The 27,123-nt window shown below is 43.7% G+C and overlaps 1 protein-coding gene across 1 annotated transcript in view; it reads left to right on the top strand.

The window, feature by feature from the left end:
* CDH13 (cadherin 13) overlaps positions 1-27,123 on the top strand; it is a 1,022,278-nt gene that overhangs the window by 501,958 nt on the left and 493,197 nt on the right. Inside the window, exon 5 of the mRNA XM_059667273.1 lies at positions 26,540-26,692. Within this exon, the coding sequence (XP_059523256.1) occupies positions 26,540-26,692 (153 nt within the window). The remainder of the gene's footprint in view (positions 1-26,539; positions 26,693-27,123) is intronic.

Raw genomic sequence — 27,123 nt, 5'->3', positions numbered from 1 at the left:
TGTAAGCACACTTTCTCAGGAGCTTCATGGGGCAGGTGGGTGAAACAGTGCTCACTGTTCTTCTGGGTGGAGGGAGTGGACCCAGATCTTATCAGAGGCTCAAACCGTTCCACCGACATTAAAGTACTCCACCAACATCAGTGTGTCAATTATGACCCAACTTTTGCCTTCACAGTGGCCTTTGCTTATTGGTAGCTAGATAAGCACTTTTGAGGGATGTTTTCAATGAAGTGGAAAGGCTAAGCTGCTCCCAGAATGTCTTCAAGTTTTCACCTTTGGAAAAAGTTATATATTAATGTGTGTGTGTCCCCAAGAGACCCGATTTGCATCTAAATGCCTTTCCTGGAAGGGTTAACACCAGTGGTTCTGAATGTGACAGCACATTAGACTGACCCAGATTCTAGAAAAATCCTGGCTCCCAGACCCCAGCCCAGCACTAGTAGCCCAGATTCTCTCAATAGTGGCTTGCGGCGCATTATTATTATTTTTTATTCACTCCCAGTTCAGAGGTGGTTGTGTACAGTTAGGGCTGAGAACCACTGCCTTAAGAGTTACAAAAAGTTTCCCTAACCAGTTTGGCTCAGAGCTGTTGGCCTGCAGACTGAAGGGTCCCGGTGTCAATTCCGGTCAAGGGCACATGCCCAGGTGGTGGGCTCTATCCCCAGTAGGGGGCGTGCAGGAGGCAGCCAATTACTGATCTCTCTCATTCTCTACCTCTACCTCTACCTCTACCCTCTATCCTCTACCCTCTACTTCTACCTCTACCTCTCTGAAATCTACTGTGGCGAGCCGGCACAGCCATGGCACACTCAGCCCCACATTGGGCACCTTATATCCCGTGCCAGCTCAGTCAGGTTCAGTGACCCTGAGAAGAGGTGGTGAAGGATGGAGAAAAGACAGATAAGAGAAGAAAACTGGGTCTGGGTAGAACACTGTCCTCTCTGATGGAGAGCCTCTCTGATGGAGAGCAAGCGACAGCACCATAGATTACAAGCCGTGTCTTTATTTTATAGCCAGATTCCACAAGGCAAAGTAAGGGCGTGGTCAAGATGTTTACAGCATTCTCGTGGGTTTCAGTCCTACTCAATTACATGCACCTGAACTCTATCAAGCCTACATTACTCAGACATGTGCGGCCACGTGTTCGGACCCTAGGTTCAAGCTTACAACTAGAGCTGTTGGCTATAATTGTGCTGGGAGGGTTCTGCCCTCCAAGCTGGGACTTGCACATGGCAATGAGAGGACTGTGCCCTCTCATGAGTTCAAGGCTTGAACCTGTCCAAACACTGTAGCCACTCTCCACAATCAATAAAAATTAAAAATAAGAGTTACAAAAAGTTGAATTTCTTGAGGGTAAAGTAGTATCAGATGAATAACCTAGGACAATTGAAAGGTTGAGTTGGCCGAACCGGTTTGGCTCAGTGGATAGAGTGTCGGTCTGCGGACTGAAGTGTCCCAGGTTCCGGTCAAGGGCATGTACCTTCGTTGCGGGCACATCCCCAGTGGGGGGCGTGCAGGAGGCGGCTGATCGATCTCTCTCATTGATGTTTCTAACTCTCTATCCCTCTCCCTTCTTCTCTGTGAGAAAATCAATAAAATATATATATAAAAATGAAAGGTTGAGTTGAAGGAATAGGACAACAGGAGGATGAACTTTGATGGGGAACGAGAGTTAGAGAATGAGGTGACCTTCCAGGAACTGGCTGATGGAGGTCCCAGAGAAGGAGAAAGACAAGTGAGGAGATGGAGATTTTAAATGAAAATTGTGAACTACTATTTCATAAACAACTTTACTTCATCCTCACAACAGTCATTTCAAGGAAAGACATTCCCATCCCTGAGATACCTTCATGAACCTAGCATTTATACCTCTCTTGTTGAATTGCCCTCAAGTGCCAGCTTTGGTAGGTTTCTCAGCCCCTTTCTCAGCAATGAAACCACAGCTTTTGGAAAAGCCAGTCATCACACCCAGATGCTCTGATTCTACCACCTCATTGTATTGTCCAGACAACCTTCAGCATGTGCTGGTAGGGGCATCTCGGGCAGGGTTCTCTGTGATGGGGCAGGTTTCCACAGCCCAGGAGAAATGATTTGCAGACTTCCATGAGGAGTTAAGTGGTTCTTTCATCCGGGGAGCAAAAATGTACTGAGCTCTGGCTACATGATGAGAATTGCTGTATGATCTAAGGATCCAGCGACGAATAGAATCCTGCTCTCTTAGAGTCTTCTTTCTAGAACGGGAAATCAACAAGTCAAAGGTTAATTTTAAGAAGTTAATAAAAATAAGGCTGTGAGAAGTACAGGCACATGGAGAGGCCTAAGGATGAGATTACAAAAAAAAAAAAAAAATTTAAGAAAAGCTGTTAATAAAGATAGAAAGAATGTGGAGGACAAGCACTGGAGATTGGGGGCAGGTTGTAGTTTTAAGTAGTGTTTTTAGGAAGGCGCTCAATGAGAACACCTGAGAAAGGAGGGCACAGGTGTGCATGGGGAAGGGAGAAGGGGTGAGCATCCTAGATAGAGGAAACTAGAGAGCAAAAGCGGAGGCAGGAGCATGTCTGGAATGTTCTGGAAATGCCAGGGAGGCCAGTGGGGCTGGAGCAGAGTGAGCAAGGGGATATGAGACAGAAGTGTGGGCCAGACCATGAAAGGCCTTAGAGTTCACTGGAAGGACTTTGGCTTTTGCTCTCATTGAGAGAGAAAGCCATTTCACATAAGTGTTTTGGAGGAAGAAAGACATGATCTGTGTACATCTTTATAGGGTCACCCTGGCTCATGGATGGAGAGTAGACTGTGCGGGGAAGTGGGAGGGGTACAGTCATTCAGGTTCTAGAAGTGATGGGGTGTGGCCCAGAGTTATAATGGTGAAGGGGAGAGGAGTGGTCATGATGGATTCTGGAGATGTTTGGGAAATTTTCTGAAAGGATGGCTACAGCTCTGTTTTATTGAGTGCCACTACTTGCATACCAGGCTGTGTGACTCCCTGAACTTTCCTACCTTCTTTTCTAGCCCTTGCTGCAGTTTTGCAAAGCCTCTCCTCCATCTCCCAGAGGAGGAAACGAAAGCTCAGAGAGATTCAGGGACTTGCTGAAAGCTCCATGTGCCAGGCTTTAGCTATAGGTCTCTCAACCCTGTCATTTTTCTACTAGAACAAGCTGCCTCCACTCCAAAGTCTGCAGAAAATTTAAGACTTTGGGAATTTCTTATTGCTTCAGCATGAATATTATTAAATTTCTCATAAAATCGAATTTTGCCTATTTAAAAAGACCATGAATCTTTCTTTTTAGAAATTGAGGTGGTTAAGATTAATGGCCAACCATAAAATTTTATAAGCAATTATTACCGTTTACTGTGCCTTCTTCAGCTCCTCACACTGTATGTTCTCTCCCTTGTTTGTCACAGAGGGTTTGCCCGAGACCTTGGGATGGGGGGCAATTGGAGCGAGGCCACCAATGAACCTCATTTTTAGCTTCTACTAAAACCATGGGATCTTGGTCATAGACATTCATTGACATTTACTTATCTTGCACTAGTAATACAGCAAGGTGTAGTTCCCATTTTCATCAGCTATGTTTGATAGAATCTTTAGAAAGGAACTCAATTCTCTATTTCAATATTTAATTCCTTTTCTCTTTGAGGAAGATAACGTAAAAGCTTTCATTTTTGTTTCTCTGTGTCGCTCCCATTCTAATCTGGGACCCGTTTCTGACTTTAGGGCTGTGTGGACTCCTGCCTCCTGTGTTCTCCCAGCCTCTCAGACAGGGCTGCCCCCCCCCCCCCCAGCCCCTCATGCACGACCACACCTTTTGAGCAGATTGCTTTGCCCTCAGCTTCCCTGGGGTTTCACAAAGTCTTGTGTCAAAGTTTAAACCTCCTCTACAGCCTACCTCTTCATATTGTTCTCAACCTCTAATCCATTTTTTATTCTGGTTGCCCCAACATTATGAAACCAAAACAAAAATAACTGTAGTAGCTGGAAATGGATTCTATTAGTCAGAATTTGGTGGTTGTATGTGACGGGAACACGTTCACATGGCTGAAGTATAAAGGTATTTGTTGACCCCACTAGCCAGGAAGTCCGAGGGTGCATCAGGTTTTAGAACAGGTGGATCCTAGACTCAGAAGAATTCCTCTTTCTGCTCCCCCTTTGTATGTTGGCCTCATTGTCTCCTTTTAGTGCACAGTCTTTTTCCAAACAGCACAACCAGCCCCCTTCTAGCATCATCATCATCAAAGACAAGAAGGCTTCCCCACCAGCTTACAGATTGGTCCAACTTTGGGCAAATGCATGTTACTGAAGTCATCCCTTCTAAGGCCAGAGAAATGGGTTTGGTTTGACATAGCACATCCTTGTGTGAGAGTGGAGGCATGTCATGACAGAATGCCGGATGTCATGACGAGAATGGCTGCGGCACTAGCTGATTGTCACCGGGAAGGTGGGAGGGCTGACACCACAAGTGAATGGATAGCCTGCTAGCTAAAGAAATCTATAGCCACCATCCTTAACTATATTTATACAAAAGTCAAACCCTAATCAATAAAATAAATAAATAAAAATAAAAAATAAAAAAAAGGTCAAATTGCATATACCACTCTAGAATTTCAGGTAAAGGGAACTCAGGATTGGGGATAGACCTCGGAAGTTATTTTCAATTTTAATTCAATTTAGCCAACATGTTTTGAGCACCTGCCATATGTCCCCTCACTGTACTAAGCACATATAGACGATGAAATGACAAATATCACATTGACTCTGCCTCAAGGCGGCTGTTCATTAGGAGGGTCTTTTTAGATTGAAAGGATTGATCAATTTGCATGCCTCCCTTTGCGCTAACTACGACAAAGGAGAAATAGCCCCAAGTGTTAATACTTTGTCTCTTGAATTGAGTCATTTTTTCAAGGCAATAAAATTTGAAGATTGCAATTAGTTAACCATTATGAAGACAAATTTTCAAATGTTTCTCTCACTGCGGTGACATTTAAAATGCTTCCTGCTCTACCAAACAGTCAATTGGATTTCCCCCATCTTCTCATAATGGCTAATTGCTAAGCAATTGATGGAGTCCCTTTCGTTACTTCAGAATTACTAAGCTGGACGAAACAACTGCCCTGACCATTTCTCAGTCTGCTGGTTTTGGTCACTTACAGGGCAGATTTGAGGTAGGAATGTTCTTTTTTGGTTAAACTCTTTGCGAATTATCGATCTGATTGCTAATGTAGTGATTCAGAGCAAAGGCTCAGTGGGCAGAAAGGCTTAAATGGTCCTCAGGGAAAGTTCTTAACCTAAGACTGCGGGGTTTTTGCCTGTAATGTGGAGGTAATAGGAGTCTGCGTCCTAAAGTTTTGTGGAGGGTCATAGGAGATAGGTTAGTACACTGGGGTTAGTACTAACATGATCTTGTAGGATATCATGAGTGTTTTTATGTTATCTAGGCTGCATATTGATGCATATTTGTGGGAACTTGTTCAAATTTCTTAACTGCTCTCAGCCTCAGTTTCCCATTCTGTAAATGGGATAATAAAGCCACCTATCTCATAGAGTTTATTTTGACTAAAAGAGACAGAAATGCATATAGGATTGCCATGATGGTCAAAATGAACAGAAAGGCACCTGAAGCACTGAGCCCCACCCCAAGCAGCCTGTCTGCTTAGTGCTGTTGTGCTATTTACAGCACCTGGCATAGTTCCCGGCTCCTAGTGCACGCCCAGGTGAGAACCCTTCCCCTTGCTCCAAAACCCTTGGAAACACAGGAACACCTCCTTTTACTGCGCTCCGCAGGCGTTGCAATTTTTACAAATTGAAGGCAAGTCCCTCCACTAGCAAAAATAGTCTCTCACTTCATCGCGATACTTGCTTTACTGCCGTGATCTGGAACCAAACCCGCAAAATCGCCGAGATACACCTGTAGTTTGTAAACACAAGAGCAGCTTCTTCTTTTGTACACACAGCACTCACCAGGTAACTACTGGGTGTTGATTACATGCGGGGACTGGGTTGCGGGTTCAGCTCTGCGGAGAATATGGGGGAAATAGAGAGCACAGGGTCTTCTTCCTGGAGCAGTTTGGGGTGCGGCCTTTGGAAGAATTGCTCAACATGGTCCCAGTGCTTTTGCAACATGTCTGGCTTTATCACAAAATGAAATCTTGTTTATGGTGTTTTGCGTGATTCCCAACCCTCTCCCCACATGAGGACATCATGCTCTAAGAAAAGTAATTTCCCCAGAGCTATACCGAAGAAGGAATGTAAAAGAAGGGCCTCCGTCTCTGTGGTTAATTGCGTGGACGTACATTTGGCTGCTCCGTGTTGCCCCATGGTATGTCACCCGAGTCTTCTCCAAGGCTGTGGATTCCGGGAGGCTGAGGGAGTGTAATCTCTGGGTGGCTCGAAGTGTACACACCAGTGCACTGTTGCCCAGCAAGTGCCCAGTAAGTGTGGACAGGATGAGAATTGTATTAAACACAGGAAGCAGTACGTCTAAAAGAGGAGGGTCTCATTTTTCTCTGCAGAGTTTAAGTGGTATATGTGTCTCCACCCAAAAAAACACAAAAACCATTTCTCTTAAAGTGAAGTAAGGGTGGAATTATATATATACTTACCTCATTTTATTGTGCTTTGCTTTATTCCACTTCACAGAGGTTGCAGTTTGGGGGGGGGGGGTGTTTGCAAATTGAAGGCAAAAAGATTGCAACTTGCTTTATTGCAATACTCACTTTATTGCAGTGGTCTGGAACCAAACCCGCAGTGTCTCCAAAGTACTCATTTGGAGTGTTTGGGCTTTGTAGTGGGATATTTGGCCAATAAGGAGGCTTCCCTGGCGGGGGCCGGGGGGCGGGGGGCATACAAGTGGAATCAGGGTGTCAGAGGGCACATACCTAACCTCCCGGCTCCCCTGATGAGCACAGTGCTTCTGGCCTGATGGGCAGCACTGTGAGTTGGAGAATTGTCAGCATCCAGGGAGGTGTGGGAGATGTGCCTGAGCAAAAGGTGGCAGGGTATCCGTGATCATAGCTGCATTGCTAGCAGATGTTGAGCCACTCCAGGTGTCAGCTCTTTACCAACATAATCTCTATTTTCATCTTCAAAGTGAGCCTCCAGGAGGGTATTATCCCCATTTACAGTGGAGGGAGCTGAGGGTTAGAGAGATTTCATGGTGTGTTCTCTGGCAAGCAGATAACTGAATGTCTGAGCAAGAACAGGGAGCCCTCGCTCTACATGCGGCTGTGTGCTGTGCACCCTGCCCCGGGCACAGGACAGGGGCTGTTTGTCTCCCTTCTCTCCCTTGGTGCGGGTTCTCTGCAGGGTTCAGGAGCACAAGACTAAACCCCACAGGAAGGAGGCAGGGTCTCCCTGAGGCCCTTTCCCACAATCCCTGAATTCCATTTATTTGTGAAAGAGGGAGGTTCAGACACAGAGTTGAGGGCTCCTGTCTTCATCACTTCGTTGATGTACTGCTGTATCTGAGCTTCTGACAATTCATTGGCCCCATTTCTGTCTTCCTCTGCACCTTCACCAAGGGGTGCTGGAGAAAGAACTCAGCCTGGCCTTAGACCAGCCTGCTTTGAGCAACAGCTCTTCTTGGAAAATGCACTTCAGCTATTGGAAAATGCACTTCCTACTCTCTGTGAAATGGGCTACCAGTGCCTCTTTAAGATGATAAAATTAACACGAAAACATGAGAGGCCCCTAGTAAGTTGCCTGTCCCATAGCAGACACTTAACTAATATTAACTTCTCCCCACTCCGTGTCCCTTGCCCCCACCACATGGAGAGGAAGAATCAGATATTTCCACTAGGAAAGTTGCCATTTACACAAGGGATTTTTATCTGCATGCCAGTGTTTATAGTTTGAGTGCTTTTCTACCTTACAATTTTCAAGGACACCTGATCCCAACATTGGAGAGCATGAAGACAGGCTTTTATAAATAATATAATGGTGTGGTTCATGGGTGGCCTTGGGCTTTCCTTTCCTCCCGCTGCAGCTTCTGCTGGACACACTCAGGGTTTAAGTGCACCCTGACATGGCCCCAACGGTCACCTCTGTCCTGAGTCCTCAGAAGAACTCAGCTTTTAAGACGTGTGTTGTGAGGATGATTATGCTTGCCGTTGGCACTGCAGAGCCAGCACGCTTTTAAAGTTGTTTTCCTGTCTCTCCATGGAAGCTCCACTTCCATTAGAGAAAGAGGAGAAAACCCAATTAGGAGGGATAGAAACATAAGTGGAACCGTGTCGGCCCTCCCGGGCTCTCATTGATTATTCTCACCTCCCATTCAGGGCCGTGGCTGTAACAAGCCATTTTCACGGCCAGAACAGTCAGGGGATAGATTAGGCTGGTCAATTTTTCCCTTCCCCTTTCTTAGGTAAAAAGAAAATGATTTAACTAAATCTCTTTTTTTTCTTAAGGATAAAAAGAGGTTTAAAAAAACACAGGTTTTAGTAGCAAGTAGCTGTCCTAACGTAGTGAAATGGGAATTGCTTTTACTTACCTGCCTTCTCTGGATAGTTGAGAGGATTACCTGAGAGCAGGTAGGTGGCGACACTAGTGCAGAGTCAGCCAGGCGTGTATCACAGCACCATGGCTGGGGAGTCATGGTTACTGCGTTATGTAGTCTCCTTTTTCTGCTGTGATCAGCATGTTTCCTACTTTAACATTCAAATGCATAGCCAAGTGAAATTTTAAATCTGATGATAATATTTTTCACATATAGGTAAATATGTGAAAGAATATCCAAATAGAATTAATTGTAAGAATAGACCTCCTTCTTGTTTGAGTAACCCCACTTCTGGGAACCTGTCCAAAGGAAATATTTCAAAATGCAGAGATTTCTTTTTTTTTTTTTTTTGGCAAGATGTTTTGGTAGACTTGTTCACATTTTTTATAATTGAAAAGGGCCCATTATTATTGTAGTGGTTGTTAAATGATAGTATATCTATTTTAAAATATTGGTTAGCCATTATAAAGGAGTTAGTAATAATAGTGAAAATGCTCATGATACAGTGTTTAGAAAAAGAACATAAAGTTGTATTTATGCTTTAATGTAATTCTTATTAAAAAAAAAAAAAAAGCAAGGTTTCCTGCAGGCATAGACAAGCTTATCCTAAAATGTATGTGGAAAGGCACAGGCCCCAGGATAGATTAACAATCTTGAACAAGAAGCATAGAGTGGGAGGAATGACTCTACCCGATGCTGAGCCAGACGATATAGCTGCAGTAATCCAGACAGTGTGGCACAGCAGAGCACAGTAGACAACCCAGAAACAGAGCCACACAAATGTGCCCAACCAGTTATTAACAGAGGCTAACACAATCCCGTGGAAGAGGCAGGCTACCTTACAAATGGTGCTGGCGCAATTGGACATTCAAAGGCAAAAAGTGAACCTCAAGGTAAACCCCATGCCTTACACGCAGGTAACTCCCAATGGATCATGGATGTAAATGTGAAATGTAAACTGACACTTTTAGGAAAATGGGAGAAAATCTTAGTTATTTAGGGCTAGACCAAGAGTTGGTAGACATCACACAAAGAACATGATGTCTGAAAGGAAAACTTGACAAATTGAACCTTGTTAAAATGTAAAACTTTTGGTCTAGGAAAAGCTTTGTTAAGAGAATGAGAGAGCAACCTGCAGACTAGAAAAGAAATTACAAACCAAGTATCTAACAAAGGATTAGTATGTAGAATATATGGAGAGCTCTCAAAATTCCCCGATCAACCTAATCGGAAAATAGGCAAAAGTCACGAGCAGCCATTTCACCAAAGAGGATGTGCAGATGGCAAATCAGCACATGGAAAGATGTTCAAACTCATTAGCTATGAGGAAAATGCAAATTAAAACTACAGGGAGCTATTTGGTACATATCCATTAGAAGGGTTAAAAAATAGTAATTATTGCCAGTGCTGGTGAGGATGTGAGGAACTGGACCACTCATCCATTGCTGGTGGGCCTGTAAAGTGGTAAACCTATTGAAACCAGCTTGGCATGAGACATATGAAAACATGCTCAAAGTCACTAATCATCCGAGAGATGCAAATCAAAACAGCAATGAGGTACCATCTCACACCTGTCAGACTGGCTATCATCAACAAATCAACAAACGACAAGTGCTGGAGAGGTTGTGGAGAAAAAGGAACACTTGTGCACTGCTGGTGGGAATGCAGACTGGTGCAGCCACTATGGAAGACAGTATGGAGTTTCCTTAAAAAACTGAAAATGGAAATCCCATTTGACCCTGTGATCCCACTTCTAGGAATATATCCCAAGAAACCAGAAACACCAATCAGAAAGGATATATGCACCCCTATGTTCATAGCAGCACAATTCACCATAGCTAAGATCTGGAAACAGCCTAAGTGCCCATCAGTAGATGAATGGATTAGAAAACTGTGGTACATCTACACGATGGAATACTATGCTGCTGTAAAAAGGAAGGAACTCTTACCATTTGCAACGTCATGGATGGAACTGGAGAGCATTATGCTAAGTGAAATAAGCCAGTCAATAAAGGAAAAATACCACATGATCTCACTCATTCATGGACAATAGAGACCATTATAAACTTTTGAACAATAATAGATACAGAGGCAGAGCTGCCTCAAACAGATTGTCAAACTGCAGCGGGAAGGCCGGGGAGGGTTGGGGGGCAGGAGGTAGTGGGGTAAGAGATCAACTAAAGGACTTGTATGCATGCATATAAGCATAACCAATGGACAGAAGACACTGGGTGATAGGGGAGGCTAGGGGACTGTCTAGGGCGGGGGGATAAAATGGATACATATGTAATACCCTTTGTAATACTTTAAGCAATAAAAAAAAAATGCTCTGAGATAAAAAAAAAAAAAGGAAACCAGCTTGGCAGTTATCACAAGATACAACAATTGCACTCCTGGACATCTATCTCAGAGAAATGAAGACTGTGTTTATACAAAACCTGTGCACACATGTTCATAGCATCTTTATTCATGATTGCCAGAAAATGAAAACAACCCTGCTGTCCTTCCACAGGTTGATGAAGCTGTGGTGTATTTATACCATGGAATACTTCTCAGCAATAAAATAAGTGAATTATTGATACAGAACAACAATCTCCAGGGAGCTATGCTGAGTGAAAAAAAAGCCAATCCCAAGGTTACATGCATTATTGTTTCACTTACATGGCATTTTTAAATGACAAAATTATGGGAATGGAGACCAGATTAGTGGTTGCCAGGGATGTGGGGAAGAGATGCTATATGGGAGAGAAGAGTGTGGTTATAAATGGACTGGTTAGTAGCTTAATAGTGGAGAGGGACACACAAACCTCCACATGTGACAGAGTTGCCTAGAACTGAATACACACACACACACACACACACACACACAGAAATGAGTACAAATAAATGGGAAATCTGCATAGAATCCATGGGTTGAATCAATGTCAATATCCCAAGTGGATATTGTACTACAGTTTACAAAACATTATCATCAAAGAAAAATGGGTAAAGGGTATTTCTTGCAACTGCATGTGAAACTTCCAATTATCTCAGAATAAAAACTCAATTGAAAATATATTTATGTAGCTGCACCCATTTAAAAGACTGGAAGGGCGTCATTCATGTGTTAAAATAGTTGTAATTATCAAGTGGGACATTTACCATCTTGTTTTTCTATCTTTTACTTTGATTTTTTTCTTCAGAGTTTTCCTACTAACTATATGTATTCATTTTGAAAAGGGGAAAAATGGATTTTTTAAGAAAAGTTATTGCCGAATACAATTTACAGCACTATTTATAGTTTACTCTGAAACAGTCTCCTTATTCCTTATTGTATTTCCCAAGTGTAGAGCTAGAGCAAGCGCATGTACACTCACTACACACACATACACCCACGTACACACATGCACACACAGACACAACATTACGATCTGCTTGAGAATATATAGGTTGGGACTCAGTATTCAAAGTTTAGCATCAACAATTTGCAGCAACAGACATAAAAAGCGGTTGTTAATCTTGAGGGACATTTGACCTGCCCCGGGTGAAGCTGGATGCCCCTTGCAGCTTCTACAGTGGGGCCTTGACTTACGAGTGTCCCAACTAACAAGTTTTTCGAGATACGAGCCATCTCTCGGCTGATTTTTTGCTTTGAGTTGCGAGCTAAAGTTCGGGTTACAAGCCAGCTTCAGATACCACACTGCTAGTTGGCGCAGCGAACGTCACAGTGAACACCACATCAGCCCAGCATCACGTGTCTCACTCGTTCACTTTTGATTTGACATACGAGTAATTTGAGTTACGAGCTCCGTCACGGAACGAATTAAACTCGTAAGTCAAGGCCCTACTGTATGTGGGATTCACAGCTCAAGTCTAGTGCAGAGATAGGAGGTGCATCTTGATGGCTAGTAGAAAAGACTAAGACAAAGAAAAAAATGAGAAAGGCACTATTTGACAACATATTTTACCCTCTCCACCCACTATAAGGCCTCCATCCTTTGGTGCAGACATAATTCAAAGAGCCCAGAGCATATGATTGGTCGTAATCAAATGAATTCATAGTGTGGGAACAGGACTCAGGAGCCTATAAAATATTCAACTTCTGCTTCCCCTTAGGAGAAGTATCCGGCCAGTATTAATATTTTAGAAATACTAGAAGGTAGAAGAGGAGCTATTATTCACCACTAGCACCTTCATGGTACTAAAATTAAATAATGGATTTTTTTTTTAAAGACAGAATTGCTAGAGTTGTGGAACTATAAAAAATATTCCTCTCTGAGGGATGCTGCATTTTTTGCTTTTATCTTTTCTTCTCCTCTTGAGAACCTTTTGATTTACTTCTGTGATAAGCTTATAACAACTAAGGAACTTGGGAGGCGGGATGAGCTAGGCTGGGTTGGAGGAGGTTTATGGCAGCTGACAAATGAGCCTGGGTAAATTTGTTTGGCTTCAAGTCAGAAAGCACCGGGACTGTGCCTGCACTTATTTTCATGGTGTGGCATATAAATCTGCACATAGGGGCCAGGCCTGGCCTGTAACAGCGAGCACCCTCTGGGCCACGTGGGCTGGGGTCTGGGCGTGCTGAGGGGCCCTGCTTAGAAGACCCAGTTATCCTCTTGTAATCCAGCCAAGGCCTTGGAGCAGCAGCCCCGCTCCTTGGCTCCTTGAGGAGTGTCGGTTGAGTTGTGAGGAACTGAGCAGCTGGGACTTGGCACCAGACCAGCATCCAGAGCTCTGGATTGACTCAGCTAATCTCAGAGGTTTCCATGTCTGGCCCTGCCCCTGAACTGGCTGCGGAACCTAGTTGGACAAATGACTTCACCCACTGAGTCTCATGTTTCCTATCTTGGAAGTAGAAATAATAGTAAATACCATTTGTTACACCTCAGGAAAGCAATTATTACGTAGGATGGAACTTAAAGGTTTTTTAAAAATCCTCTTAATTATGAAATTACTCTTCCTGATATTGGCATGTTGTGTTTCGATGTGCTCAGATAATGGTTAGCATTTACTGAGTGCCTACTGTGTGCCAGCCACAGTACTCTTGTACTTACCAGGAGCCTAGGGGTTCAGGCTGGTGACCCTCATTTAACTGAAAAGGGAACTGATCCTTGTATGGGTGAAAAGATTTGTTCAAGGTCAAAAACCAAGGACATTTCGGAGCCAGAGTACAAACTAACCTAGAAACTATTTTCCAAACCGCCGGCACTGCTTGGCCAGGAATGATGGATAGCGCTGGGCACCTAGAGAAATGGAGGAACAGGGAATGAAAGAGAGTCCTTGCCCAGGCGATGCATAGAACGTGGCTGAGTTGAGTTTAAACAGAGATCCCTGGACGGTGCTTCATCCTTCACCTGGCTCACCCAGCACTGCTCCATACACCTTCAGGGCTGCTTCAAGCTTCGGACTGAAGGAATCGCAGCTGCTGGGAATGAGAAACCACCTCAGAGTTTATCTCGTATTGATCGCTCTGCAGCATCTTGACCAGATGCTCTGTGAGCCTGGGCAGCTCGGGGCAGTCTTCTCCATCACCAGAGGCCAGTGCCGTCAGCTAAAGCTCCCCAACCTCAGGGTGGCTTCCTTTTTTTGAGCTGAAATCTGTTCAGTATCTTGTTATTAGCTTCTCTGAAACAACAAATTCAGCCAGTCTCCCCTTCTGCAGGACTTTAGGTGATGTTCAAAACTGTGCCTCCTGCCCCATTTTTCTACATTTTCAATCACTCACGGGGTTCCGCTGTGTTCATGTGGTACAGAGCACATCCCCTTGCTTCTTTCTCAAATGTGAGTTTCCTCTGGCTCCTACCTCGCCCGCCTCTACCTACCCCCGTGGCCTTGGGATAGATGCACACACAGCACGACCTATTCAGGAATCACCACCCACAAGGCACTTACTGGGCAGTTGTGCATACCCAAGGATCATCATTGTAAGACCAACCTAATGACCCTGCATAACCCACACCAAATGCTCTTGTCTATTGTGCATCTTCTGAAATGCTTTGCCAAAGGCTTTATTGAGTCTGTTTGTATGATCCTCTCTTGTTAGGCCCCCCTTGGAAAAGCTGTATTTCAAGCAGCCATAAGCTTCAGAAGAAGAAAGATGTTTACCTAAGTCAATCCATGCTATGCATGGGCCTGTTAATTTTCAAATCACATGCTGCTGATTCTTAAAGATTGTGATCATTGGGGTCTTAAAAATGGGTGTCTCATTGAGAACATTTAATTAGGGGATCACTCAGAATGACTCTGTTGGGAGGATACCAGAGCATCTCTCAGAACTCAAGCCCAAGAAGCAGAGCTGGTCCTTACCAGAAACTGAGAAGCCAGCTTGAAACCAAAGTCGCTGTGCATGTGCATTGATTTATGCATTAATTTTCTTTCCTTTATTATTATATGGTCTCTCATTCCCGCTTCTCTTTGCATAGCTTCTTTGTTTATTTGTCTTCTGTGCACCATGCACTGCTCACAGCAATGCACAAAACACAGGTCTGCGCTAACATGGAACATAGAATTTAATGGTAGTGATAATGAACCGATAACCATGTCAAGTGATGATAGTTCTGTGAAGAAACACAAAGCAGGGCCATGGGCATAGAGGAGGATATTGGAAGGGAAGCCACTATTTTTTTAAAGAAGGTGGTCAGGGGAGGCCTCTCTGAAGAGATGAGTGATTAGAGATTTGAGGAACAATGAAGGAATGAGAAATACAGACATCTACTTGGTAATATCCTGGTGAATTAAAGCCATTCACCAGATAGCACTGGAAAGGGGGCTATGATATTTTTGTGGGGGGTGTAACTTGGAGACCAAGCCTGAGACGTGTTGCAGAGGAGATTTTTACCAGCTACAGTGGTAGCATCATACTTGAGCATGAACTGGCCTCAATACACATAAGTGTATCAGTTGTCCCAGCAGACTATTTTCTTTGTCAAGGTCCATACTTACCACCCAAAGTGTCTCCCCAAAATGGCGGACTCAGCTTTCAAACTGATGAGACTTTAAGGGTCCACAGCCCTCAGCTAATTGACTCAGTCTCTCCCTTTCCCAGTCCCAGGCTTGCTTAAGGGATAATCTGATTGGCCAGGCTCAGCTTCCCAATGGGAGCCTCTGAGTCAGAAGAGGGGAACGCCAGGGCTGAAACAGGGATAAGCCCAAACGTGGTGCTTTGGGGGAAATGGCAACAAAACAGAGTAGGGAGATGTGTGTGAACTCCAGGACAGTTGAGGCTGAAGACAGAGGCAGGGAACAAACTATAGGGAGCCTGAATTACTAGGGAAGCCTGAATTTTTTCTGAAAGTGTGGGGCATGGGCAGCCCTGAAAGGTTTTAATGAGGAGTGATCTGATTGTGGGAGATAGCAGCTGCTTCGGGGGATGCTGAACTTCAAAGCCACACACAGGCCCTTCTAACTGAGGCACATGCAAGGCAGGAGAGAACATCAGGCTTTCCATTGGAAATGATTGAAATTTTATTTATGTTTAACACTGCTTGTGTTTCCAAGCATTTAACATTAAAATTTGTCCTGAATTATAAGAATAATAAGATTAAGCATTGAAACTCTCTCAGTAAAGGGCAGCCAACATGCATTTCCAGGGAGAAATTGTTCAATTGTTTGTGTTTCTTACTTCCAAATGGGAATAGCTCCAGGTTCATAACGCTGATTTCGTTACATTGCTTTCTCTGAACTGTGGTTGAGATGAGTGCATAAATATTTGGTTTAATATTTCTTTGGGAACCATAAAAATCTGAACTGATGGAAGAGAGAGGAGCGGAGGGAGCAACAGCAAGGAAGGAAAGTTTGGCAAGTTAGTGAGAGATTAAGTGTGTGTGTGTTTCAACAGTGCCCAAGGGTGTGATTAATTTATTATCTTTTCATATGGCAGAATGCATGTGGAAACCTCCAATTTACACCATTATTATAACAATGCTTAGTGGGTGTGAGAAGGTAGAGATATTCCTGCCAAAAATGTAATGTACAGAGCAAGTGGTGGCCCATTGGATACATAGAAATCTGGGGGTTGTGATGTGGAAGGCCCTAATTTTGGCTCTACTGCTGGCACAGGCCTGAGATGAGCATCTTGTCTGCAGTCTTCCTGGGGTTGAGAGCACTTTCTGCAGGGCTAGGTTTTGATGCCTTGTTGATTCTACTCCTGGGATGCTCCTACTCAACCCAGCACATGTCAATTAGTTGGCCATATAGAATGGAGTCTTGGGCTCTGGATACTTGGGTTCAAATCCAAAGTCATTATCTACATGACTTTGGCAAGGTTTGTGGGACTCAGTTTCTTCCTCTGTAAAGTGGAGATTAATATCAGAACCTACCCCCACAGAGTTATTATAAGAATTAAATGAACTAAGGTATGTAAAATTCTGAAAATTGTGTAGAGTAGGGAATTAGTCTTGAATAAATGGTAGCCTTTTTCATCATCAGTGCCGTTATCATTACCATGATTACTATTTAATACTCATAACAAGAACAATTGCCTGACATTATTGAGCATATTTATGTTCTTGAGCATTTAATATCTCCCAGATCATTTAACTTTTGGGATAGGAATTATTTCCCTTATTTTGCAGAGGAAGGGAATGAAGCTCAGAGAGGCAGCATGACTTTCAGTAAGTCCACATTGTTTGTGAGTTCTGAGCTGCAGTCCCTGTTCACCTAAGCACTCCATGCATTAGTCAGGATAGTTAGGCTCTGCTGTGTGATAAGCAACTCCTAATTTCAATTTTTCAAACTTACAAAGCTTAAATTAAGCTCCATGCCCTTTGAGGGTTAGTGAGGGCTCTGCTCTTCATAACCATTCTTTCTTTGGGCTTTAGGTTGAGGAAGTCACCACTATTTGAAACATAGCCGGTCACCATGAAGAAAGCAAAAGAACCTGGCTAAGCACATCATAGCTCTTAAAGCTTTTGATCAGAGTTGGCCATAGTGACACATGTCACTTTCACGCTTCATTGGCTAAAGCAAATCTTGTAGCCACAACCAACTTCAAATGGTCAGGAAAGTATAGTTCTATGTGCCCATAAGGAGAGGAGCCAGAATAATTAGGGAAGCCTCGGTGACTACACCCTGCTACCGAAGTCTAATTCATAAATAGAAGAAACAGCATAGATAGAAGATCTAACATTTTCACTAGAGATTTCAGGGACCACCTTGATTTTTAGTAAAACAAGAGGCCAAGTCAAGGGACCCAGTTAACAGGACAGTTAAAGTCACAGCCTGCATTAAGAAACCAGAAATTCAGGAAGTGACACATGAGGATCCCCAGTTACTCCTGGGCAATAAAGGGATACAGAAGTGTGATACTGATGGGAAATGAGTGGACCTCGGGCCCAGACAAGTAAAGCACAATGACTGAATGACCCGAAGATGACTTCCTCTTCCTCTGATCTGCTGTGACATCTTTCAGCAACTCTTTTATGTTGCATAATGCAGACTCCACAGAGTGCATTGAACTGTGAGCTATTGAGGGTTCAAAGTACTCTGGAACTCATAAATGGTCAGTAAATATTTTGACTGGAAGAAAACAAAGTGGAAAGAAACCATCTGTTAGAGGAAATTGCATTCATGAAGGAAACATTGCATTAAAAGTCATGGGAGAGAAAGTGAGTGAATAGTGGTATCCTTTTGGTATATATCATTAACAAACATAAAGTACTAGTAAACTCCTACCATAGGAACAGCGTCATGCCAATTACATATTTAAATATGTGGAATTATATGTGACTGGCTTATTTCACTTAGCATAACATCTTAAAGGTTAATCCAAACTGTAACATCAGATTATCTGTCACTTTTAAGGCTGAATAATATTCCATTATATCGATAGACCACATTTTGTTTATCCATTCATCTATCTTTGGACACTTGGGTTGCTTAGACCTTTTGGCTATTGTGAATAATGCTGCGGAATATCTACTCTTTCTATGTATCAATGGATCATTTAGTAAAACTGATATTGCACTGGCTACTAATAAAATTTTTCTTAAAACTCAACAGAAATTTCATAAGTCACATTATTATATGATAAATTGGAAATAAACAATTAAAACATTCTAAATACTTAGGACTTAAGAAATACTCACATAAAGAGAAATCCTATAGCCTAGAGAAAATACTCAAAAATTATAAACTATCAGAAAATAATGCAAAAAACCCCAAACCCAACAATTAACATTGAATCCTATGGAACTCAGTTTAAGCTATGCTTAGGCATAATCTTAAATGTCTGATATAAAAAAAGAAAAGCAAACTGGTGCAGTGAAAATGCTAATAGATGAAGGATAAGGATAGCGGATTCAGATGTGCCCTCATCTTGCATGACTGAAGTTTGATTTTCTTTCCCAAGTGCACCATCCTACTCTGGACTTTAGTGACCTCCAGGGGGACAGTGGGAACCATTTTAATTGAGCAGTGAACATAGCCAGCCCTGGTTAGTCTGAAAACCAGTGGTCTATACAGTGAGCACTGGTTCAGTGTATCTACACTAGGGTATTGGGACTGCTGGCGCTGAATTTTCCTTCGTTCCCTTTGTTAATTCATGACCCAGTGGTTGAAAGTATTTTGGCCAGCATAAAGGTTAGAGAAGGGTTTGGGTCTAACAGCTGCCCAAACTGCTGAATGGCTAAATGTTTTCAAATTCAAGGCATGCCAAGGACTAAATCACAGCCGAAAATGAATGAATGCTGATAGATCACCTTAGAGAACCAATCTAATGATAAAGCAAATACCTTCTAATAACTATAGGTGATGGCAGTAAGTGGGGTTTGTTCCCTATTTAACAGTAGAAAACATCTTCTAAATTAGTATATCCATCAATCTCAATCATTCCCCTTACACATTTTAAAAAGTTACTTTTTACTGTATAAGTAAGGAAGAGAGACTCATTTTATGAAACCACAAATACGCTAAGGGTGAAGGGAAAACATATCACCCCTACCGCCACACCCCAAAGACCCATGCTGTTCACATGTGATCATTTCCTTTTGGTAATTTTGAGGGTGAGATCTAATTATTTTCTAGTTTTTCGTTCTTTTTATCATACACATCAATAGTCTTCTATTGCACAGTCTTCTATCCTTTGAAAATAAGTCTCCTGATTTTCTAAATAAGGGAGGATTAGAGGCATCCATTTAGTTGGATGTGACAGGGAAGAAGTGCCAGGTGTCTGTGTTGGAGCTGCTTTGCGAAGCGAGCACAGTGTCTCCTGAGAGGGTTTTCACACTCAGGACTTGGAATCAGGACAGATTCCAAGGACAGGAATGGTTCTAAGCCCCATCCTAATTCTTGGGCATTATCGCTGCCTGGGAACTTAACTTTGGGAATTTGTAAAAGGAGAAATGAAAAGGTACTGATGTTGCTCAGGTAAAGTGACCACATTAAAAAAAAAAAAAAGGAAAGAAAGAAAGACCTTATTTTTCATTTTAATTTGTGAATTTATGAGCATTTTATGATCACATAAAAATATGCAAATAAAGTTGAACAACTTCACTAAAAGCTTCTATATTTCGAACACAGAAAATGTTAATGGGAATAAGAAATAAATAGCCCAAGGGACAATTACCACCACCCAGAAAGAGCCACCAGCTCTCTGTGCTCTAATAGACCTCGCTGATGAGCAGGGATAAGCCCAGAGAATGGGGTTTGGTCTCCCCAGAGCGGGGCACAGGGGGTCAGGAGGAGCTCCAGTGAGTGCGTAATCTCTGTGCTGAGTCCAGGAAGACAAGCAGGGGTCTCCAACAGACAGGAGGAGGGGAGACCAGAGACAAAGGTCCGGAGAAAGTGGGCAAAGTTCTGAAGGTCTATGCTTGGTTGTGGCAAAAAGCTGGAGTTGAAGAAGCAGGGGGAGACCCAGCCAGGGAGTACCTGGGACTTCACCCGGGGAGCCCTTGACATATTTAACCTGGGGACTGTCTCAGATCTGATCTACATTTTAGATTAACCATAAATAGGAAAGGAGGTGAAAAGAGAGACATCAGAAACATGGAGGCCAATTAGGAGACTATTATAACATTTACTGACTTAGTAAGCAAATATTTATTGAAATCTTACTGTGTTCAATGCACTGTTTTAAGCACGGAGAACAAAACAGTAAAAAATCTCTAGTGGAAATCTTAGTTAAGGCACAGAAACTGGAGATTGCAGAGGGTGGGGCTGTGACTCATAGAACCTAGTGACTATGGCATTTTGATGTATTAAATGTGTTTTCCAGAGGGAAAAATAACTCATGTCAGTACAGTTACAGAAAAGTCTGAACCCACACAGGGGCATCAAAATAGACGATTAAAACCCACACTTACTAAAGGCAATGTGAGGTTCTGGATTGGATTTTGGATCAGAAAAAGGATAGAAATAGAAAAACTGGTAAAATTTGAATATGTAAAATCTAGAGGTTGGTTAATAGTCATGTATCCATGTTAAATTTTCAGCTGTGACCAATATTCCATGGTTATGTAAGATGTTAACATCAGGGAAAATTGGATTAAGGTATATGGGAAAGACATATGTAAATATTCTACTACTTAGGCAATGTTTCTATAAATGTAAAATTATTTCCCCCAAAATTGGGATGGATATATAAATATATTAAACACATTGAATAGAAAAATATCCTATATAATAAAAGCATAATATGCAAATCGACCCAACAGTGGAAAGACCAGTCGCTATGATGCACACTGACCACCAGGGGGCAGACAGTCAACACAGGAGCTGCCCCCTGGTGGTCAGTGCACTCCCACAGGAGGAGCACCACTCAACCAGAAGCCGGGCTCACGGCTGGAGAGCCCAGCAATGGTGGAGGGAGCCTCTCCTGCCTCCACTGCAGGTAGGCAGATGGTAAGATTAGCGAGGGGTTCCAGACTGTAAGCGCCCCAGACTGCGAGAGGGATGTCTAACTGAGGGCCACCCCCCACCCAGTGCATGAATCTCTTGCACTGGGCCTCTAGTTATAGAATAATTTATACAGAATGATTCTATTTATGTGAAAATATTTAAAGTTGCTATATGTTCTATGAGTATATATGTGTGTGTGTGTGTGTGTGTGTGTGTATATATATATATATATATAAATTCATAGAATACCTTAACAACATCTATAATCTGGTGTCAGTGGTTACTTGCAGCTGGGAATAGAGAATAGAGGTGAGCACAGGACTTAATGAGGAGACTCAAAGGGGCCTTGGCTTAGTCCATAATACGGAACATTCTATAAGAAGTATGCAGCGAGAATGTCCTTTGAAACTCAAATCACACAGCTACTGATCCAGGCCTCAGTACTTCGCACTCCTCGCTCAGTGCACAGGTCTCTCATCCCAGTTGGGCCATGCCATGGACACAGCTGGCCTGCTGGCCTCCCCAAGTGCATCTGGGAGTCACTTTACCCAGGTATGCAGCAAGACTCCTGTGTGCTATTTACGTGCCCATGGTCTAAGCTTTTTCTCATTATTAGCTATTTTTTCCATTCCAACTCAGAGGATAAAGGAAAAAAATCCCACTGTGAAAAGAAATGTTGAATTACAAAGAATAATAGGAAAGCCCAGCTAATTGTGGAGCCTTGCTAGGTGGTATAATGGGTGTTAACAGCAGCTATAGGATTCATTCTGGCCAGGACTGCACTGGATCTCTTACATTTTGTCACATTCAACAATAACAAAAGGACCACAGCCCTGAGGCATAGCTGTGAGTAGCACCTGGACAGTTCTCAGGAGTTTATCATAGTGTAATAAGGATTGTCTGGGAACCCACTTGACTTGCATGGCATAGCGTCCATGTGTGGCTAAGCACCTCTTTGGGTTTGTGGCCACTGCACACCTCCTATCTCCCAGCTAAGTGAGCTGAAGTGGGCTGGGGTCCCTCTCAGGTCCCACCTAGGAACCAGGAAGCCGGAGAGGTGGTGGGTGATTCCAGAATCTTCTCCCTGAGGAGTGACGCCCTCTCCCATGCTTTCTTCTTCAAAGTTCCTTCAATTCCTGGGATGCCTTTGACACGTAGAGATGTTGGACGTGGGGAAGTACCAGTTCCACTTTGCTGGTTTTCTAGAAAACAGGTTTTTAAAAGAATTGCTACTAGTGTTAGATGTTTAAAATATGTCTGGGAAGAAGATAGCAAACAGACCCAGCCTTTTTTCAGCAGAAGGATCCAAATGGTAGCAGTGGAAATCAGCAGCAGTTATGAGTGTGGATAGTGATAAAATCTAAATCAGTGGTCTTCAGACTCGGGTGTGCCTCAGAATTGTCCAGAAGGCTGGTTCAATGTAGATTGCCAGACCCTGCCCCTGGGGTTTTGATTTAGGTCTGGGCAGAGCCTGAGAATCTGCATTTCTATCAAGTTCCCAGTTGATGCTCATGCTGGTCTAGGGAAGCACATCTGAGGCATTTTTCTAGGGAGAATGGGGCCCTCACTTCCCTGTGCTGGGGGACACTTACGGCCCAGTCAGTCTGGGCACTGTACCTGGTGTGGCTGTGGACACAGCTCTGAGGACCAGGTGGTTCAACAGATGTGTTAAAATCCAAGCCTTTAAAAACAAAATTATTGAGAGAGAAGATGCATAGTGCCTAGCAGAGGTGCTTACAGTGGGGACTTGCTCCTTTCCCGGGGAATACGTCATTTAAATCAAGCAGCCAGTGCTTATTAAACAAAATCCTCTCTGCAAGACCCTACTACTTCTGGAAGGTCAAGTGGGCCAAGCCCTCTGTGAACAAGGAAATAACCTGGACCTGACAGCAGGAGAAAAGCTGCCCCAGAGAATTTCTGAGTGGAGGATTCAGCTCTGTGCTGAGTGGCAGGTGGAGAAATGGGAGGGCGGCAATATTTGCCCAAGAGAGCTTTCAGGACCATCTACCACCTTATTTCTATTAAAAGGTGTGGGGTGCTGTCCTCCAACCTTTGCAGAGCAGGGGAGGGTCAGGAAAGGAGAATAGAGTCAGCAGGCTGCCCCTGGCAGGAGCTCACCATGGGCCATGCCTAGTGGATACATGGGGCCAGGAGTCCGTTCTTGGGAAGCAGAGCAGCTCAAGAGCTTGCAGGTGTCCCTTGTTTACTTCCCATTAGGTTGTCCTGGGCAATGCGGCCTTTTGGAGAGGACCGGCCTCCCGGGCATGCTTAGGAGAGCAAGAGGCAAAGGTTTTAACCACATTTGGGCTGAGTGGTAAGACAGGGAGGGGAACGACAGTAAACATGGAGTGACAAAGAAGAGTGTGTTTGCTTAGCTGCTCCTTCTTTTTTTCAAGTCAGAGAGGTTTGTGAAGAGGAAATTTGTTCCCTTAGAGATTTTCATAAAATATTATGGCTAAGATGCTTTTTATGCCTAGAGGTGTGATCTTGCCCATTACTAACAGTGGCATAATTTTATGATTGTTGCTATCAGTATTGCAGTCATTGGCTACTATTTATAGAGCCCCTTCCACGTGCTTAGGTCTGTACTTTGCACACACTATCTCATTAAATCCCCATCAACCCGGGGAATAAGATGAGGAAACCAAAAGACAAAGTACGATGTCCAAGGGCACATGGTGGCTCATTGGCTGAGCTAGGACTGGGACATATGTTTGTCTGAACAGTGGTGCTCTTCATTAAACAGATGTTGGCCTTGGTTCCTGCTATAGTCCAGGCACTGAGCCAGGCCCTGAGATCCAGTGGTGAGCCCAATATGCTGTGACTGTTGACCCCATGGAGCGTCTAAGCAGCAGGGAGTGGGTTGGGGGGAGAATGTCAGCTGGACTAAATCAACCCAAGCAATGACTAATATAATTCTTTTCATCAGAATTATTTCCATCATACTTTACTTTTAATCTTGGTTCGGATATTTTCTGTTATCTTAAAATGCAAACAGAGGTCATTGGTGTTAGATCAAAACTCCCAGTGTATTTTAATAAAGAATACTTTAAATCAGGAAAACACCCCATTGCCATATAGATAGAACTGGGTCATGCTCTTACTCAACTATCATGGCAGAGGAACTTTGCCATGAGGGTCACACTGCCTTAGGGACCACTGCCACCTCGTGCCACCCAGTGGAATTGCAGGCTTGGTGGCCACAGAACTGTCCTGGGGGAGGGAAGCCAATTCCATATAAGGCACATTTCAGGCAGATTTCACCCAAACCCTCCAGGCACAGTTGACTACGTTCCAATAGGTGCCTGTTTATTTGTAAATTGATTGCACCTGGATCAGTATCAAGTTTTTATATGTGTTCCAAATGTCTATTGTTCTCCTGACTTAAATTATTGTTATACTTGCAGATATTGATGACAAAGTGACATGAAACAGATAAATACTTGGGAAAACTCTAGAACTGATTTTTGCAAATAATAATTTCTCTTTAGTTGGGCACCTTCAAATGCCATAAAGAAAACAAAATATAATTTGGTGCCGAAACCGGTTTGGCTCAGTGGATAGAGCGTCGACCTGCGGACTGAAAGGTCCCAGGTTCGATTCCGGTCAAGGGCATGTACCTGGGTTGCGGGCACATCCCCAGTGGGGGATGTACAGGAGGCGGCTGGTCGATGTTTCTCTCTCATCGATGTTTCTGACTCTCTATCTCTCTCCGTTCCTCTCTGTAAAAAAATCAATAAAATATATTAATATATATATGTGTATATATATATATATATATATATATATATATATATATATATATATATATAAAATTTGGTTCCTAATTACCTCTCAACCTCACCTCTACTCAGACCACACTATGTAGTGACATAGTTTCTGAGATTTTCTAGCCTCTCTCTCACCTGCCTGCTGCTCTATATGTCCTGCTCTCTCTACCTGAAAATACCTTCGTCCATCTTTATCTTCTGAATTTATTCTTCAAGTGTCAAAGCCAGGCTAACAACCTGTAGAGAATTATCTTAAAATAAGTTCAGAGATGACAGTGTTTCATAGCAATGTTTCTAGAGACATGGAGACCAAGTTCTGAATCCCACCTTTATCTCTAACTAGAGGCCTAGTGCATGAAATTCGTGCACGGGGTGGGAGGGTGTGTTCCTCAGCCCAGCCTGCACCCTCCCCAATCTGGGACACCTCGAGGGATGTGTGACTGCCAGTTTAGGACTGCTGACTCCCAACCACTCACCTGCCTGCCTGATTGCCCCTAACAGCTTCTGCCTGCCAGCCTGATTGATGCCAAACTGCTCCCCTGATGGCCTGATTTCCCCTAACTGCCCTCCCCTGCCAGCCTGGTTGCCCCTAACTGCCCTCCCCTGCAGGCCTGGTCCCCCCCAACTGTCATCCCCTGCAGGCCTAGTCCCCCCCAACTGTCCTCCCCTGCAGGCCTGGTCCCCCCCAACTGCCCTCCCCTGCAGGCCTGGTTGCCCCCAACTGCCCTCCCCTGCAGGCCTAGTCCCCCCAAACTGCCTCCCTTGCAGGCCTGGTCCCTCCCAACTGCCCTCCTGTGCTGGCCTGATCGCCCACAACTGCCCTCCCCTGCTGGCCATCTTGTGTGTTGGAGTGATGGTCAATTTGCATATTACTCTTTTATTAGATAGGATAGCCATAACCATGGCCAGCTTACTTAATTTCTGTGTCTCCGTGGTTCCATCCATTAAGTGTGAATAATAATGTCCCTGACCCCAGCATCGTTGTGAGGTTTTTTAAAATGTGTGTAAAATGCTTGCTCAGCACCATGCCTAGTATCTGGTAGAACCAATGGGGCAGGTAAAGACATATGTAAATACCTAGCACCTCAATCTTTGCCTGCCCAGGACAGTGTTGTCGAACAAATGTCGTCTCTTGTCGTTTTTCCCATCACCTATTTGGTCTTGCTTGCAGGGGGGGGGGGAAAAAAGAAATGTTTCTTGGGAGTTAAAAATAATATAAATGTCCAGCCTTGAACTTGCTGGAGTTATTTCCCTCCTAGATCCATCACTCTGTGTCACCGCAAAGATTTGCATGTCAGGATGGGAAGTGTTAAGCAGTGATGCTATTTTTGGTGATGCTGCTTTACTCCGTTGTTCACCAGGCACCTCTGTGTTGCACCTGTGATTAGTGGCTGGGTCACTGAGGTGTGTTTGTAATGTGCTCTCTCTGCGCCAGAGTCTTAAATGTCACTCTGTCTCCCTGACCAGGTAGTCGATAGTGACAGACCAGAAGGGTCCAAGTTCCGGCTCACTGGAAAGGGAGTGGATCAAGAGCCTAAAGGGATTTTCAGAATCAATGAGAACACGGGCAGTGTCTCCGTGACACGGACCTTGGACAGAGAAGCGATTGCTACTTATCAGGTGAGTACCCCTCAGGTGCCCATCCTGCATGGAGAGCGGTGGCTATCAGTGATCGTTTGCTGCCCGCTGAGCTCATTATTCCTAGGCCTCACCAGGCCAGGGCTGTGTGACTTTAAGTGTGTTTCTGTGGCATCTGAGTAGTGTTGCACCCCAACAGGGCAACAGGGGGAGCCCCTCTCTTACATCAATGGAGCCCCCAGTCCTGCGTGAGATTTGGGGCACTGGAAAGCAAGAAGAGGGTTCATGGGGGAACCTCAGGGGAGGTCAGAACTCTTAGTGCAGCTTTGGCTTTCTCGAGCAGTAAAAGGTGCAAACCCCTAGACCTGATCATTTAACTTCTTCTAGGAATCCATCCTAAGGAAATTGGGAGAAATTTAGTTAGACCTTTTTACACTGATGTTATAGCCTGGCATGATCCTTACATGGAATCA

The sequence above is a fragment of the Myotis daubentonii genome, chromosome 15 (assembly GCF_963259705.1).
Source record: "Myotis daubentonii chromosome 15, mMyoDau2.1, whole genome shotgun sequence".
Classification (NCBI taxonomy): domain Eukaryota; kingdom Metazoa; phylum Chordata; class Mammalia; order Chiroptera; family Vespertilionidae; genus Myotis; species Myotis daubentonii.
This window is presented reverse-complemented; position numbering and strand designations above follow the sequence as displayed.